The sequence below is a fragment of the Microplitis demolitor genome, chromosome 5, assembly GCF_026212275.2.
Source record: "Microplitis demolitor isolate Queensland-Clemson2020A chromosome 5, iyMicDemo2.1a, whole genome shotgun sequence".
NCBI lineage: Eukaryota > Metazoa > Arthropoda > Insecta > Hymenoptera > Braconidae > Microplitis > Microplitis demolitor.
Window position 1 is genome coordinate 12887378 of NC_068549.1, and position 18616 is coordinate 12905993.

Sequence of the window (18616 nt, forward strand, 5' to 3'; positions counted from 1 at the left end):
AATCAGGAAAAAACTCGAGTCAGGAATACAATTTATAACATAGTTTTTTTTGTTGCAAACATATATGACTTTGTATGATTAAACTATACATTGCTTTTGTATACAGAAGTCCATGATAACGAAAATTCCGCGTATTTCGAAAATAGATAACATATTTATTGGCGAGCAAAAAAAAAAGAAATAGAACAGAAATATAACAGATGAAAAACTAGCAAAATTTTCAGCCGACGTATTTTTTGACGCTTACAATACAACGACGACGCTTTCTTTCTCGCTCTCGAAACAATTTCGATTGTGCAATTTCTGCAAGATTATAACATTAAAGTGCCAAAAATTTCGGATATTTCGAAACTAGATTGCATATTGATTGGTGAGGATGAAAAAAAGTAATAAAACAAAAATTCAACAGAACAAACACTAACATAATTTTTATCTGACGTTTTTTCTCTACTAGAAAACGACAATGATTTGTTGTCTTGCTCTCGATACAATTTAATTTTGTAATTATTTCGAATTGATTAAGTCCTCTATACGCAAAATTTCGCGTCTTTCGAAATTTGACATCAATTTATTGGTAAGAAAAAAGGAAAGTAATAATACAAAAATTTGACAGAGAAAATAGTTTAAATGAGTTTCAGCAAACATTTTCTCCGACGCTTACAATAAAACGACGACATTTATTTTCTCGCCTTTGATACACTTCTATTTTTTAAATATTCGAAAAAAAAAGAACGTCCGTTGCACCGAAAATTGCAGGTATTTCGAAAGCAGATTGCGTATCTATTGGCGAGGAAAAAAAACGTAATACAACAAAAATTCAACAGATGAAAAACTGGTAAAATTTTCAGCCGACGTTTTTTTCGACGCTTACAATAAAACGACGACGTTTCTTCTCTTGCTTTAGATGCAATTTGATTTCGCAATTCCCACATGATAATAACATTTGTATTCCCTAAAATTGCAAGTACTTCAAAGAGTATTGCATATTTATTGGAGTGCCGTAGTGCCGAAAATTACAGATATTTCAAAGGCAGATTGCATGTATATTGGCGGGCAAAAAACAGTAATTAAAAAAAAATTGAACGAAGGAAAAACTAGGAAAATTTACGGCCGACGTTTTTCTCGACGCTTACAGTAAAACGACGACGTTTTTTTTCGCGCTTGCAAAACAATTAGGATTTTAAAATTTTCGCAAGATAATAATATTCGTAGTGCCAAAAATTGCAGGTATTTCGAAAGCAGAGCGCACATTTATTAGCGGAAATAAAAGAAATGAAACAGAAATTAACAGTTAAAAAATTAGTGAAAGTGTCAGCCGACGTTTTTTTTCGACGCTTGCAATAAAACGACGAAGGTTTTTTCTCGCCTTCGAAACAATTTAATTTAGCTATTCCGGCAAGATGATAGCATTCATAGTGCCAAAAATTGCAGGTATTTTGAAGGCAGATTGCAGATTTACTGGCGGGTAAAAAACAGTGATAAAAAAAAAATTAAACAAAGAAAAAACTTGTAAAAGTGTCAGCCGACGTTTTTTTTCGACGCTTGCAATAAAACGACGACGGTTTTTTCTCGCCTTCGAAACAATTTGATTTAGCTATTCCGGCAAGATGATAGCATTCATAGTGCCAAAAAGTGCAGGTATTTTGAAGGCAGATTGCACATTTACTGGCGGGTAAAAAACAGTAATAAAAAAAACATTAAACAAAGAAAAAACTTGTAAAATTGTCGGCCGACGTTTTTTTCGACGCTTACAGTAAAACGACGACGTTTTTTTCTTGCCTTCGAAACAATTTGATTCTGCTATTCCGGCAAGATAATAGCATTCATAGTGCCAAAAATTGCATGTATTTTGAAGGCAGATTGCATATTTATTGACGGGTAAAAAACAGTAATAAAAAAAAAATTAAACAAAGAAAAAACTTGTAAAATTGTCGGCCGACGTTTTTTTCGGCGCTTACAGTAAAACGACGACGTTTTTTTTCTCGCTTGCAAAACAATTAGGATTTTAAAATTTTCGCAAGATAATAATATTCGTAGTGCCAAAAATTGCAGGTATTTCGAAAGCAGATCGCACATTTATTAGCGGAAATAAAAGGAATGCAACAGAAATTAACAGCAAAAAAATTATTGAAAGTGTCAGCCGACGTTTTTTTTGACGCTTGCACTAAAACGACGACGTTTTTTTCTTGCCTTCGAAACAATTTGATTTAGCAATTTCAGCTAGATAATAGCATTCATAGTGCCAAAAATTGCAGGTATTTCGAAAGCAGATCGCACATTTATTAGCGGAAATAAAAGGAATGAATCAGAAACTAACAGTTAAAAAATTAGTAAAAGTGTCAGCTGACGTTTTTTTTCAACGCTTACAATAAAACGACGTCGTTTTTTTCTCGCTCGTGATACAATTTTTATTTTAGAATTTTCGCAATATAATGACATCCGTAGTGCTGACAATTGCAGGTATTTTGAACGCATACCGCATACTTATTAGCGAGAGAATAAAAAAGTAATAAAACAAAAATCAAACCGATGAGAAATTAGTAAATTGTCGAGCCGACGTTTCTTTCGACGCTCACTACATTATAGCGACGACGTTTTTTTTCTCGCTTGCGATATAATTTTCGAAAGCATTATTTCGAAACCAGATTGCATATTTATTGGCGAGGAAAAAAAAAAACAAAATTTTTACAGAAATAAAAATTCGTATATTTCATACTTGTCATTATTTTCGACGCCCACAATAAAACGACGACGCTTTTTTTCTCGCAATCGATCAACAACTCTGCACATCATGTTAAATTGATATTTATTGTCTTGACTGAAATTCCGTAGTCCTTGCGCCATCTCTGATTTCATCGTCGTACCCTTATGTGTCGATAATATCGCTATTGGCTTTGTCAGCTGTCATGCGATCCTACATATTACACGCTTAGTATAATATATGTCCGACTTATTTCGTTTAATCGTTTTTATTTTTTTATTTACTGTTAACCCATTCATATATGAACTTTATCCCTCTCCTCGTCTCAAAAAAAATTCCTATAATCAGTACACCTACATTTTTCATTATCTTTAGCTTATTTATCTATATTTTGAATCATCGTCGTTTTTTATTAAAACGTCGACGCTTTCGTGAACAAAGCGACCGACGTTTTGGTGTCGCTCGCATCCACCAGGGAGACATATATATATCTATAGATATATATATCTATAGAGCGCATACAGTACTTGAGCAAATTCCTCAAGTCCTGACGTCACCACTTGGGTGAAGAATTCCCCAAAAATTATTTTTTTATTAAAATTATTTTTTTTGTTTTCACTCAAAGTATTTGTATGAATATTAAGCATTATTATTTATATTTATTATGATTTAAGATAATTAAGTAACTTTACTTTTTTTTCATTTTGATTTATTACCCCAGCGGTCAAAAATAGTATTGCAATTATTTTATTGTAAAATTATAAATTATTTTAACAGCGACGAATTAATTATTTTGAGTGTAAGTGAGGAAAAATTTCGTATCTTTCTCTCTCTCACAGGTGCTGAGAGATAAAATAAGAGATAAAAATATTGTTATTATTTATTAATTTTGGAAAAATTCCAACTGGAATAATTAATTCCTTTATTCAATATTAAGAATAATAGTATTAACTAAATTAAATTATATTAGCTTTTATTAAATGGAGTATAAATAATTTTTTCTAGTTACATTATTTTCCGAGTTGAGTACTGTGTTTTGATGATGCGATAATTATCTAATAAAACTTATCTTCAGTGGTAAAAGTGTATAACGGTCTAAATTTTATTTTGGCAATCACCAGGTATTGCTGCTAGTAATTTAAACCCAAAACTAAATATTGTGAAAAATTATTATTTGTTCTTATTATTGTTTATAAAATTAAATATTCGGAAACCAACAGCTGTCAGGGAGAATTTAATATTTATTTTCCTCTGGATCTTTTTCTACTGTTACTTTTTTTTCCTGCTCTCATTTATTAGTTATATGTTATTATCTTTTGTTTATTTACAATTTTTCTATCATTTATTTAATTTCTATTGTGTCACTCGAGTGTTTTCCGCTTCGCCACAAGCCGCTTGCTCGGAGTTTCCCTCCTAAATACCCCTTGAATAATTTTTGTCCGTTTTGGATAAACGGTCTGGCGCCTGCGTGCTCTAACCCAGCCTGAGGAGCTGATCCAGGCACGACAACAATTAATTATTGTTTATAATTTAACAATTATTTGAATTTATTATATTATTATAATTTGATTTTATTATTCGTTAATATTTATTATTATTTATTTATCACGCGTGGGCGACCGCATACGCTATATTGTACTGCTCCGCGACTCCGTCGCGGAATTTCAGAACAGTATAGATTATAATAAAATTGCCGAATGCCAATTACCATGGCGGCCTGACATGTGTCATGTATGTTATCAAGATCAAGTGACAACGGCAACGTGCTTCCGTCCGCAAGACAAAAACTATAAAGATTACATTCGGGGACGTTGTCAAGGCTGTGGTATTCCATTTCAATTGTTTGATCCACATTGCAATACATGCAATCGCCGATACCCAGGCTACAAGGATTGGATAGCGACGAAGTACACTCCAGAGGACATCGAGCTATTCCATCGAAGCCATCTGCGAGCGATTAAAGAAACTGAATAAATTTATTCATCTTTTTACGCTACCGATTTAGATGTAATTCTAAATAAACACCTACATCAAATCATATCCATCTGATTGATTCATTTTACTGTTGCCAATTGTAATAATTTTCATTTACAGCTCAGAATCCTGAGGCAGTTGGCAGACAACGGTATAAATTAATTCTTTGCAGCTCAGAAGCTCTTATATTCAAAAAAAAAAAAAAAATTTATTATTATTTCTTTTAAGCACAATTGTCCTTGTACTTAGTATTAAGCGTAAATATTTATAATTTATCACTATTATATATTTTCTTTTCTAGTTCGTAAGTCGTACAGATTTCCTGATCCAGGTCGAGGTCCCAGGATCGAGGAGGGCCTGAGATGGGGGCTGGGTTTGAAAATTGTTTTCAGTCTCTAACGGCTTGCGATCGATTCACTTGGCAAGTTACTTGCAGTTTAACTGGCAATCCAATTGCATTACTGACGATTAACTCGCAATTGCTAAAATTTGAGTTTTTACTGGCAATTTACTTGCAATTTTTAAGCGATCTCATCGCAATATTTTAAATAATTCTTCAGGAAATTATTCCTTTAGTTATTATTAAGTTTATTTTTTTACAGTCGGACAACTCAGACGGAAATCCAAAAGGGTAACCTTGGCTTGGTGGGGGAGATTGAGACAAAGTGAATTGTCTTCGTCGTCCTCAGCCTTGCGGTTCCCGATTTTCTCCGTCTCGTTGCCACCTGAAGTTAGTACGTCATAGTGCCATGGTCACATGACTTAATTTTCACGTCGACGCATGTCCGTGGGAATAAAGTGGGGACAGAGTATAGAGGCGAGTCCCAGACACTCAATTATCGATCAATCACTTCGATCCTGGATCCCTTAGTGCTTAGACGTATTTTGTTGTCAATTTACGATAGTTATTTTATATTAATTACATTGTTATATTTTCTACTATTATTCTGGCAATTTTACTTGCAATATTATTTCACTACTTCTTATAAATTGGTATAATTATTCTAAATCAAGTTTTGAATAAAGTTATTAATATTGTACGTTACAAGCGATTCACTCGTGATATTAAATATTATAATATTAAACAATACTTTCTGTGTAAAATTGCGCCATTCTACGTGGGGGAATATTGTATCCAACATCTATGAGGATATTTTATATATTGTTGATTGCGAAGCATTTATTGTAAGTAACTGAATTTTATTATAATTGGCAATAAAACTTGCATCTTTCTAATTAATCCCTCTCACTATGTCTCTCAATCATATTATTTATTTTCCGGTTTTACTGGTAAGAAGTATTAAACCGTCTATTAAGAATATTGTTAACTAAGAAAGAATTAATAAATATATTCATCATACGAAAACTATTGATAAATAATAAGCCGTGAGGTAAGTTGGTAAATTTTACATACGTTGCCATGTTTGAATAAGTGTGGGTCTTTGCTTTGCAAGAACCCCAGCCCACTGCTCTTTCCAAGTAAATCAAAAATTTGTTAGAGGCCAGCCTAAGCCAGGTTTCATCCCGCGAATTCTGGTGGCTGCTGGTAAAAATCGCAAAGAGAAAAAGCGATTTGTCTCAATATATATATAACGAAGCACCCTAATATATATATATATATATATATATATATATATATATATATATATATATATATATATATATATATATATATATATTACATAATGTGACAATTTTAATTTCAATGTTAAAAAACTTTTATTTTATCAACTATCAATTAAAATTAAATCCTCATTACTCACAAAAAAGGTCAAAAGTTTCGCCATTAATTAAAAACATAAATCATTAAAAATCAATAAATTTAATTAATTTCTTAATTTTATGCACATTAATCAATCGATCGTTGAATTATTCAAATAGTTTTTTTAAATATAATTATGAATGAAGTTATATACTATTTAACCTGATCGTGTTTGAGAAACAAGTTATATCTGCAATAATGTGCAAATAATTATATTATTATAATTTAATACTCATATAATTCCTCATAACTACAAGCGGCCAACGGACAAGCAGAGCAGGCTACAATCTATCGATCACATAAGTTGAGTACTATCGAGGAGGGACATGAATTGGATGGGTGACCCATCCTGGAAAAAAATTTAATGGAAAAAATTCGTTTAGAAAAAAATTATTAATATATTTAATATTTTTTGATTGTATATATTCATTAATTTATTATAATAATATAATTCAATTATTTAATTTTAATTTGTTTTAACGAAAATGTGGACTCGGTATTAATTTACTGTGCTAGTGTGAGAAAGGGAGAGTAAGTTAGAATTTATTCCCCAAGAACATATTTTTCTTCAGTCAAAAAAATTTACTCTTTGCTCAAGTCAGTCATACAGCTTACCTGGAGAAACTATATTACCATCAGGAGAACAAAATTTCATTAGTTCAACAAATTTATTCTCTTCAATTAAAAAATATTGTTATTAAATGTAGTAACTTAAGGTTCTTGTTTTAAAAAAAAATTATTTACCTTAATAAATGTATTAACATTAAATGAATAAGTTCACTCTTAATACAAGTAAATAACAAATGTTAAATAAACAAAATTTTTCTTCAATAAATAAAATCAAGTATCTTGAATTAATAAAGAAGTATTTTCATTCAATCGTAAAAGTGTTTTTGACCTAAGAAATGATTTATTAATATAAGATTTACAATTCAAGAATATTTAATACTTGATCGAAGAAAATTCTGGCCTTCCTTCTTTGACCCAAAAATTTTCTTGACTGAAGAAAATTTATATTCAGCCAAGATAATTTTTTTCTCTGTGCGGGGTTTTTGGCATCAACCAGTTAATTTTTTACTCTCGTCGAAGTAATTGTTCAAAAAATTTGAAACTTAGTAGACTCTATCCTTATAATAGTAGCTACTCCTCAAAATTTTTGCAGATTTCTAGCTACTATGATTTGAAGGTACAGCAAAATCAGGAAAAAAAACTTTTTTTTTTATTTTTATCTAAAATTTGTTTTAAATAACATATCAAATCATTCTGCATCGTTATCAGAAGTTCTTCCTTTTTTTTCATTCTCGCACCCAAGTGGGTGAACGGCACATCTTTGTTGCACTAACACAGTAAACCAAGAATTTTGGTCAAGTTTTTCTCATGAACAAACGAATAATTTCAAAAAATTAAAGCTTACTTCGCTAAATGAGACAGTAGTGCTTTAATGTGCAGTAAAGTGTTCGTTAAAAGGATTTTTTGAATTTATTACGATCACCTCACAAACGGCCCGGGTAAAAATATTTCAAACTAAAAAAAAAAAAAAAAATAATTTTTTTATTCGGCCGAAATTTTGCCAAAAAAGGCCTAGGTAGTAAACACGAGGCCGATACTCGTGAGGCCTCAAAATGGCTGAAAAAAGACCGACAATGATGCTTAAAAATAGCTGACGTAAAAGACGACTATTAATAATTGTGTTCATCAAATATTTATTTAATTGTCCGGGTAAATGCATTATATACGGCTATATATTAAAATTTCCAATGCATACATAGCTATGGGTATAAATTTCAACTAAATATAAAAAAAAAGACTAACTCGATTTTTGTAACTTTTTTTTTTTTTGTTTAATCATTTTGGTTATGCGAGAATTATCAGATATGTGATTAATTCAATTTTTAATCTAGTAGAAATTTTTTATGTCCAGGAAAAACGCTATAATTATCAACAAACCGCGCAAGCATTAGTGGAATTCGAACCCAGGACCTAACAAACCAAAGACCGACGCACTAACGAGTAGGCTACGCTACCGACAGTGACAACTAAGTTTAGTTGTGATATAAGATTTAAGATTCATCACTTTTAAAACAGCAAAATATAATTGGATATCTATTATTAGTAATAACAAAAAAATTTTTTATTTTTTTTTAGTGCTTTTTTTCTAGTGCTATAAAATCCGGTATGTCAGTAATTGTGATATGCGTAATTTTGGTTATATAGTTATGTATAAAATTGTTTAATAAGAATATAGACTCTACCCCCACGAGAAAGTTTACAAAAAAATTATATGTTAAAATATTAAGGGCCAGTTTTTCAAACCGAGTTTATTTTTATCCGGGATTTAATTATCATAGCTAGTATATCTATCTATTATTAATATATAGATATATTAGCAATGATAATTAAAACCCGGATAAAAATAAACTCGGTTTGAGAAACTGGCCTTAAGAAAAAATATAATTTTCATATGACAAAAATATGTTAAAAATCCGAGCGTCGGTTGGCCCTGCGGGCCAGCCCCAAAACTTTCCGCTGTTTTCAAGCTCAAGGAGCTCGAAAATATTAATGTGGCTATATTTTCGAGCTCTTCGAGCTCGAAAATCTTATTGCATATGATTTTTTTTAAGAGCTTTGCAAACTCTAATAAGTTACGATTTATGCTACTGTTTAAAAGTTTAAGAATCGAAAATCATATGAACAAGCGGTTTTTTAATTTTAATTTCCAATTATGTTCAATAAATTACATGTATTGAGGCAGAAATCAATCTCAGTGATCGAAATCAAGATTTAAATGAGTTTTGGCTTAGGTCAGAGCAAAAATATATAAAATATACGAGAAAATGATTAAAAACTGTAATTTTTTGATTTTTTCGTTGATAATATGGTTTAAACTAAAGAACAAGTTTGATAGCATTATATGAGGATCAAAAGAGACCATAAAGAGGAAAAGTTTGTAAGATTTTAGACACATTTTACAACAGTACATTTTGATTTATCTGGAAAAAATAACGTAGAATGTTATTTTTTTAACTTTTAAATGCTAATATCATTTGGAGTAATTAACCGATTTTTACGTTTGAGGTGGCGATAGGCACGTTTTATTGAATTCTAGAGCTGATTAGAATTCGAAAGCGATCGATTCAGCTGTCTTGAAGATATTTGAAAAAAACCGTTTTTTAACATTTGTTTCTCCAACGATATCTCTCGAAAAAATTAACCGATTGAGAAGATTAAGGCGGCGTTCGACGCGTTTTATTGAGTTCTAGAGCTGATTAAATTTTGGCATCGATCGTTTGATTCGTTTCTGAGAAATCGATAAAAAACTAAAAAAAAAATTTTTTTTTGTTCGTAATTCGCCAATATTTTCGAGTCTACTTGATCAAATAATCTGAAATCTTTAGGAAATTCGATGGCCAACAAGTTCTTTGAATTGCCGCCTTAAACATCCAAATCGATTCATTAGTTAAAAAGTTATAGACCATTCACACACACACACACATACACACACAAATACAGACGTCGGACATCATTCTGAAAATAGTCAGAATACTTTCCTGGAAACCCTAAACGTTGACTTCTGATGAAAACTCGATATTCGAAAATCGGGGTGAAAACAATAACTTCCCGAAATTTTTTAAAATCATCGATTTTCTAAGCGGGAAGTTAAAAAGAAAAAAAAAACTCGAGTAAAACAAAAAAAAAATCAGTCTGTCGGTTGACCCTGCGGGCCAGCCCCAAAACTTCCCGCTGTTTTCGACCTCAAAGAGCTCGAAAACATTAGTGTAGATATATTTTCGAGCTCTTCGAGCTCTTCACATGCTATCACATGCAATTGTTTTTTTATGATCTTTTCAAGCTCTAACAAGTTACCTGTTATGCTGAAGTTTGAAAATTTAAGAATCGAAAATCATCAATGAAGCGGTTTTCAAAATTTAGTTCCTGATTTTGTTCAGTAGAATAAGTGTATTGAGGCAGAAATTAATGTCGGGGATCAAAATCAAGATTTAAATAAATTTTGACTCATGTAAGAAACAATAAAATATGAAATATCCGATAAAAATATTAAAAACTACGTTTTATCGATTTTTTTGTTGATAATATGATTTAAACTAAAAACCAAGTTCGATGACATTATATGATCGAAAGAAACCATAAAAAAGATGAGTTGGTATGATATCAGGCACATTTTAGTACGTTATATTCTGATTTATCCGGAAAAAATAACATAAAATTTTATTTTTTTAACTTTTCAACGCCGATATCTTTTGAACTAATCAATCGATTTTGATAGTTGACGTGGCAATCGGCGCGTTTTATTGAGTTCTAGAGCTGATTAGATTTTGAAGTCGATCGTATAAGTCGTTTTTAAGAAATCAATAAAAAACTAAAAAAAAAATTTTTTTTTTTCGTAATTCGCAAATATTTTCGAGTCTATTCGATCAAATAATCTGAAATTTTCAGGAAAGTTGAAGGCCAACAAGCTCTTTCGATTGCCACCTCAACCATCCAAATCGATTTATTAGTTCAAAAGTTACAAAGAGTTTACACACACACACACACACACTCGGACATCATTCTGAAAATAGTCAGAATAGCTTCCTAGGACCTCAAAACGTCGACATCTGATGAAAACCTCACATTTACTGAATAACTAGCGCAAAAATGAAAGAAAATTAAAAAAAAATCCATTTTTTCATATTGGTATTGATTAAACAAATTAAGGAACAAAACTTGTTCTTTTAATTGTATTGTGAAACTTTGAGCAATCAGCCCGGACAAAGGGTTCAACGGATCGATCTGGAAATTTTCTGGGTTTCTGGGGGTACATTAAGCTGTAAAATCACCTGGCAACATTAACCTTTCCATTAATATTTGCAAAGTAGCGATAAGTTGACTAAAAAACCAGAAAACGACCATTTTTTGTGGGTTTTTCAAATTAATATGAAGGATAAAAAACTCATTTTTTTTTTAATCGAAAATGGAGCTTGTACAGACTTTATACAAGTTTCTCCAACTGCCCTTTAAATTACTGTGCGGCCATTAGTTACTGAGATATCGATAATCAAAGACAAAAGGATCCTTTTTTATTTGAAGACTGACAACTCAGCAGCAAATTGTCGTACAGAGAAACAAAAAAAGCAAATCGTAGCTGAATAAATTTCTTAATCGAGCCAAGAGTTGGTTTTTTCGAAAAAAATTTTCCCGGCCCCGTAATCTAGAAAACAAAACTAAAAAATTTAGAAAAATTTTGTCTCGGCCTATATCCTATAATTTTGCAATAACCGTGGCTCAGAAAATTATTTGGTTGGAAGATCTTAAATCTAGAAATTTTAAACTTCAATCCGCTTTTTTCATTTTTTCGATACGATAATTTTTCACGAAAATACAGCCTTTCAAAACTCACTAAAAAATTTATCGAATTATTTTGTTCCTTTAATTTTTTGGGTAAGTGAATATTGAAAATATATCTTAGAATATATGAAAAGTACATGTATGAAAATATAACAAAATATAAGCATGGTAATTTGAAAAAAAAAAAAAAAAAAGACAAAAACATATCAGTCATATACACTACTGAAAAAAATTAAAGGATCAAAAAAAAAATTCCAAATTTTTGCTCCAAGTGTTTACTTTTTGGACTAGAACTTTAAAAATTTTTTGCGTCAGCGGTTTTTGAGTAATCTTAGAAAAAACAGCGACAAAAACATTTTCGAATTTTTCTTACTTTTTTTTTTGGTCTATGGGCGTGGAAAAATTTTCTTCTGCTTAACCACTATAAGGATCGGATTTCTTCATTATTCAGCTTTAATTTCATTTTTTATAGACCTTGATACGTCCACTTGTCGCCAATATTTCGGTCTGTAAATGGAAAAGGATCCTTTTGTCATTGATTATCGATATCTCAGCAACCAATGATCGCACAGAAAGTTAATGGTAGGTAAATTAAAAAAAAAGTTAATACCCCTAGCTGAATTTCTACCTTTTTCACACGCTTATCAGAGATTGTTTTTCTATGCTTTGCGAAGAGAGTATTCAAATTTGCAGAACTTAGCCACCTTGGAGCGAGCACTTCAGCAAATTTAAAATACCATTTCACGGCCAATTCAGTTTTCAATAAGAACCTAATAACGGCTCTCAAACGTTCAGCCATGTTAATGCAAGCAGTTTTTTGAGGCTGTAGAATGGTATTTTAAATTTGCTGAAGCGCTCGCTCCAAGGTGGCTAAGTTCTGCAAATTTGAATACTCTCTGCGCAAAGTATAGAAAAACAACCTCTGATAAGCGTGTGAAAAAGGTAGAAATTCAGACAGGGGTATTAACTTTTTTTTTTAATTTACCCACCATTAACTTTCTGTGCGATCATTGGTTGCTGAGATATCGATAATCAAAGACAAAAGGATCCTTTTCCATTCAAAGACCGAAATCTCGGCGACAAGTAGACGTATCAAGGTCTATAAAAAATGAAATTTAAGCTGAATAATGAAGAAACCCGATCCTTATAGTGGTTAAGCAAAAAAAAATTTCCCACGCCCGTAGACCAAAAAAAAAAAAGTAAAAAAAATTTGGAATTTTTTTTGTCGCTGTTTTTTCTAAGATTACTCAAAAACTGCTGACGCAAAAAATTTTTGAAGTTCTAGTCCAAAAAGTAGACATTTGGAGCTACAATTTCCTTATTTTTCTTCCTTGTACGACCATTTCTCTCGAAGTTACGGCCTGTTGAAAATCACCCAAAAATTGGGATTTTTGTTTTGATCGTTTAATTTTTTCCAGTAGTGTATTTCAAATCTGTAAAAAATATCATTGCAAAAATATAAAAAAATGATATAAGAAGTCAATTTTTAGTGGTAATTGTTTAGAATTGCGGCTTCACCTATTTTTGGCTATAATAAATTGAAAAATTGAGATATTGACACGTTTTCTTTTTTTCAAAATATTCTATTTTTCTCGCATTGAAAAATCTTTATTAATAAATCTATATAAGTCATTATTTCCTAGTGTGATGTTAATTTTTAGATCTAAAAAATGACCATTTTTAATGTATTACCTTGAAATTTCTATTAAATAATTTTTTTTTGGAAATTTTAGTTTTGTTTCTTAAAGTTCATTCAACATTGAATAATTTGAAAAAAAAAAAAAAAAAAGTTTTTGAAATTGTTCATTTTTTGATTTATTATCATTTTTCGAAAATAAAAAATTAACAAATTAAGTTAATATTTAAAAAATCAAAAATTCGGGTTAAAAAATTTTATACTGATAAATATATGAATATAAAATCTAACAAAATACAAATTTAAATGTTAATTTTTTAACGGAAAGGCCCTGGGACGACAAGAATACCGAATCGGCCCCAGAAAAGAATCGGGCTCATAACTTCAGGAAACATTCGTACCCATGAAATACTTCGATACAGCAAGATTCAGAATTTTATCTACTACCACGTCTGAATGAATCGAAAAATACCAAAAATTGTTATTCTCTGCGTCTTGTTAATCGAATGATCCCTTGTAGAAAGAATCGAGAGCCGCCTAGATTACAAACTAGGCCCTCGCTAGCAAAATCGAGGCAAAACTAAAAACCGCGCCACCTACAACTCATGCGTAAGTTTTTGATTGAACCAATGTCCGTGTACGGTACTATGTGTGTATTTTATTATATACAATTAAAAACTTATTATATCTCAGTGTATAAATGAATACTTACCCTGATTAAGCAAAACGATTTTTGACGATTAAAACTGTTTTAATCGTTTTTAATCGTCATAAATCGTCAATTGATGATTAAAAATGATTAAATTTTTCGAATGAAAATTAAAGACGATCCATAACGACTTTTAATTTTAATCGTCATTAATCGTTTTTAATCGTAAAATAATAAATCGTCTTTTGATGATTTGGGACGATTAAATCTGAAAATCCATGACGATTATGACGATTAATGATGATTTACTTTTAAATCGTCACAAATCGTTTTGTTTAATGAGAGTAATTTTAATCATCGATGCAATTAAAAGACTTGATCATTGTCATTTGGATGATTTGTTAAAAATATTGCAATGTAGTGTACTTCCAAAAAAATATGTGATATTCAATAGTTAAATAATAATAATAGTTAATTAATGATATTAATGATGTGAAGAAATAATAAATTTAATGTTACCATAATAAATTTAATGTTATCATAATTAATAAATGTTAAAATATTCAAATTTTGAGGCATTAAAAAAATAAATAAATTATATTGTATTATTTTTTATAATATTCGTTTCATAAAAAAGTTTTTAAATTATTCGGATTATCAATAATTATTATGTTCAAAATTAGTAATTTAATTATTACAAATACCCTGATAGAAATAATCTAGACTTTACTCGATTTCAAACCAGTAACTGGCCAGCGAACCCGGCTAAAAACTAGAAATCCCGCCACCTACAACTAAGGCGTACACATTGGTCGCACTAATATATTTTCTGTACCAGTGTGTATGTGTGTGTTTATTTACTTTCAGTTTAACTTATATTTTTTAATGTGTACGTTAATATGTTAATAATTTTATGATAAATAATTAATAATATACACATTAAAAAATGGAATCAATAAAAAAAATGAATACAATAAGTAAATTGCGACTATGAGCAATAGAAACAAATATTGCAGATTGTCATTTAGATGGATTATTAAAAACTGGGAAGGAGGAAGTCGAAAAAAGGAATAATTAAAAAGAAAAAATATTATATATTATTAATAAAAAAATTTTAATTATAGTTAGTTTCTAAAGGTACGATTTAATGATTCACGGAAAATACAGTCCACGTCACTTGGATAGCCTCACCTATTTTTTTTTAATAACTGATTCTTTACTCGCTGATATATAAAATTATCTGTATGTTTTATATTACTTAATTAAGACAAAACAAAATATGTTGTTAGTGTTCGAAAAACAAAGCGAGAATATCATGAGGGGGACATGCCACTGGTCGGCAGTTCGTCACATGGATAACCTCAGTCAAATTTATTGCGCAAAGGAATTAATTTGTTTCATTTTCGTATTATTATGTTTCAATATTATAGCGAGGTGAATAAATTAAAATCGATTTAAAACACCAAAATTGGTGACTATATAAAATAGGGCGCAATAAAATGTTAAGTATTGAAGAAATTAATAAAATTAATTTTTTACTTAATCAAAATTTTTTCCCATCTTGAAATCGCTAGAAGAGTGAATTGAAGTGCTAAAGTCATTAATAATTTCGTGTAAAACAATGAAAACTACTGAAAAAATTATAAAGGTCGAAAGAAATTCGCAACAACGCCAAGGGAACGTCGAATGATAATTTGCGCGGCATTTAATTCCATTAAGACTGTGAGGCAAATAGCGGGAGAAGTTGGAACAGCAGCATCTATTTCAACTGTGACAAGAGTGATAAGACGGGCAAAGCATCTAAAGAGAAAGAAATTGAAGAAAAAATCGGCTTTGAATCAAAAACACATATTAGCACGATTTTTATTTGCAAAATAACACATGGGTTGGATAGATAAATGGCTACAAGTAATTTTTTCAGATGAGATAAAATTTAATTTAGATGGGCCTGATGTATGTAACTATTACTTTTATGATCTGCGGGAGGAAGAAAAAATTTTGATTAAGAATCAGATATTGAAAAAAATAGGTGAGGATATCCAAGTGCCGCGGACTGTATTTTGCAAATAAAAGTCGTGCTAATATGTGTTTTTGATTCAAAGCCGATTTTTTCTTCAATTTCTTTCTCTTTAGATGCTTTGCCCGTCTTATCACTCTTGTCACAGTTGAAATAGATGCTGCTGTTCCAACTTCTCCCGCTATTTGCCTCACAGTCTTAATGGAATTAAATGCCGCGCAAATTATCATTCGACGTTCCCTTGGCGTTGTTGCGAATTTCTTTCGACCTTTATAATTTTTTCAGTAGTTTTCATTGTTTTACACGAAATTATTAATGACTTTAGCACTTCAATTCACTCTTCTAGCGATTTCAAGATGGGAAAAAATTTTGATTAAGTAAAAAATTAATTTTATTAATTTCTTCAATACTTAACATTTTATTGCACCCTATTTTATATAGTCACCAATTTTGGTGTTTTAAATCGATTTTAATTTATTCACCTCGCTATAATATTGAAACATAATAATACGAAAATGAAACAAATTAATTCCTTTGCGCAATAAATTTGACTGAGGTTATCCATGTGACGAACTGCCGACCAGTGGCATGTCCCCCTCATGATATTCTCGCTTTGTTTTTCGAACACTAACAACATATTTTGTTTTGTCTTAATTAAGTAATATAAAACATACAGATAATTTTATATATCAGCGAGTAAAGAATCAGTTATTGAAAAAAAATAGGTGAGGCTATCCAAGTGACGTGGACTGTAAATTGTAGTAATAGCAACAACAACTGGAGTTCCATTTACCACAGGCTGTAGTATGACATGAGACAACTCCGGATTGTGATTAGATTTACTACAATATTGTAATGCGTCAACTATCGAAAAAAGTAAGATATGCCACAGCATGCGGTATTTGTAACTCCAATTGTAGTTCAATTGACTCGATATGCGGTTACGTAAAAATAAACGGTATATAACCTAAAATTTTTATATATTATTTTTAAAAATCTCTTATTGAGTTATTTGTGTATTCTCAACATGGTAATTATTTACAAATAGGGTCCACCCATGCTGGGCCATGTTAAATTTTTTTCGATCAAATTGATCAATTTTTTTTTTAATTGTTCATTGTTTTATGTACTTTAAAAAACCAATACATCACTATTATCAAAAAAGATAAAATAGAAATTTTATCCAAAAACATGAAAGCCAATTTTTTTCTAACTTTTAAAGGCAAAAAAGCTATCGAAATCTTTATTTTTTTTCTTACGACATTTTTTATCATGAATGCGCCGTAAGAACAAGCAGAATAAAAAAAAAATTAAAAATTTTCAATTTTTGGGTTTTAAAAAAGTCAGATGATTATTTATGAGACGCTTCAATGATTGAATATACACAACAAATTAACCTCAAAATGGCGAGATAGCGGGAATTGCTACTTCTAAAGTACTCTCAATTCCTGCCTGGAACATTTGTAACTGCAGTGTGCACTGTGCAGTAGAATTAACCGCAAGATATAAGTAAATTCAACTTATTAACTTAGTAAAATTTATCGCATATTTAGTAACTTTTATCGTTTATGTGGTATTTTTAACTATAAACACATTTACTGCAACCTTGTAGTAAATGATACTACATATTATTTTCCGTGTTACATTTATTTTAAAAATATAATGATGTTGCCGGCTTTATAGTTTATCATTCATAAATAAAACTTTAATTTTTCATGCCTGTCAATGCGGATCAATATTTATTTATTGATCTATATATATCCATGCTTCAGGTTAGATTTATCTATCTATTGCATATGAATTTTTGGAGTAATTTGGAGAAAGATACATTAATTTAAATTGATTTTCAATTTATCTGGGTATTTTTTAAAAAATCGTTTTATTTTTCCGAAGAACTGATAATTTAATAACCTCAAAACCTAAAATTTTAAAGTGACAGTTTTTTCAAAGCCGCCATCTTTCTCTTGGATCTCTAGCAAAACTGGCCAGTTCCTCAATAAAAACTCTATATCCCACAGGCCAGTTTCTGGTTTAAGTCTAGTAAAACTGGCCAGTTACTAGATAAAAACTCGATTTATTTTTTACTAGGGTAATTTCTATTTCAATTTTTTAAAATAATCATTTGTAATCGTTTATTTGCGGTTAATTAATATATAACCTATAATTGGAAATCATGATTTAGTATCGCCATTTTTTATTCAATTTCTAGGCAAAATAGCCGGGCGCTAGCGAACGCCTCGATATTATACTGGCTAGCGCCTGGCAAGGATCTAGTAAAACTAGCCAGGCGCTAGCTGGTGCTTCGAATTCATTTCTACTAGGGATCTAGTAACCGGATATGTTTTGGAGCATGATGATAGCGTTTTAGAAAAAAAAATAAGAGCCACATTTGTCCGTAAGAACCTAAAAGAAAACGAAATTTCATTCTTAATTTCGATTTTTAAGTGTGTCACGATAATCGTAAAAATATGAGACTACTTTTTTTTTTTGATTCCCCATGGAATTTCCGACGAAATTATGAGCTTGGGAAA

At 30.4% G+C, this 18616-nt stretch overlaps 1 protein-coding gene across 12 annotated transcripts in view; it reads right to left on the bottom strand.

Moving 5' to 3' along the window:
- Nucleotides 1–18616, bottom strand: part of LOC103574506 (peroxisomal acyl-coenzyme A oxidase 3) — a 343167-nt gene that overhangs the window by 303691 nt on the left and 20860 nt on the right. For 3 of the 12 annotated variants that reach the window (XR_008403729.1, XM_053739250.1, XM_053739251.1), the window contains exon 1: nucleotides 6670–6767. The exons of 8 other annotated variants lie outside the window; for them this stretch is intronic. Coding sequence is in view for 3 of the 4 variants with exons in the window: in XM_053739250.1 (XP_053595225.1) it covers nucleotides 6670–6685 (16 nt within the window). In the remaining variant the exon portion in view is untranslated. Of the gene's footprint in view, nucleotides 1–6669; nucleotides 6769–18616 lie in introns of those variants that run through there. One more of the 12 variants, XM_053739239.1, reaches the window with a different exon arrangement.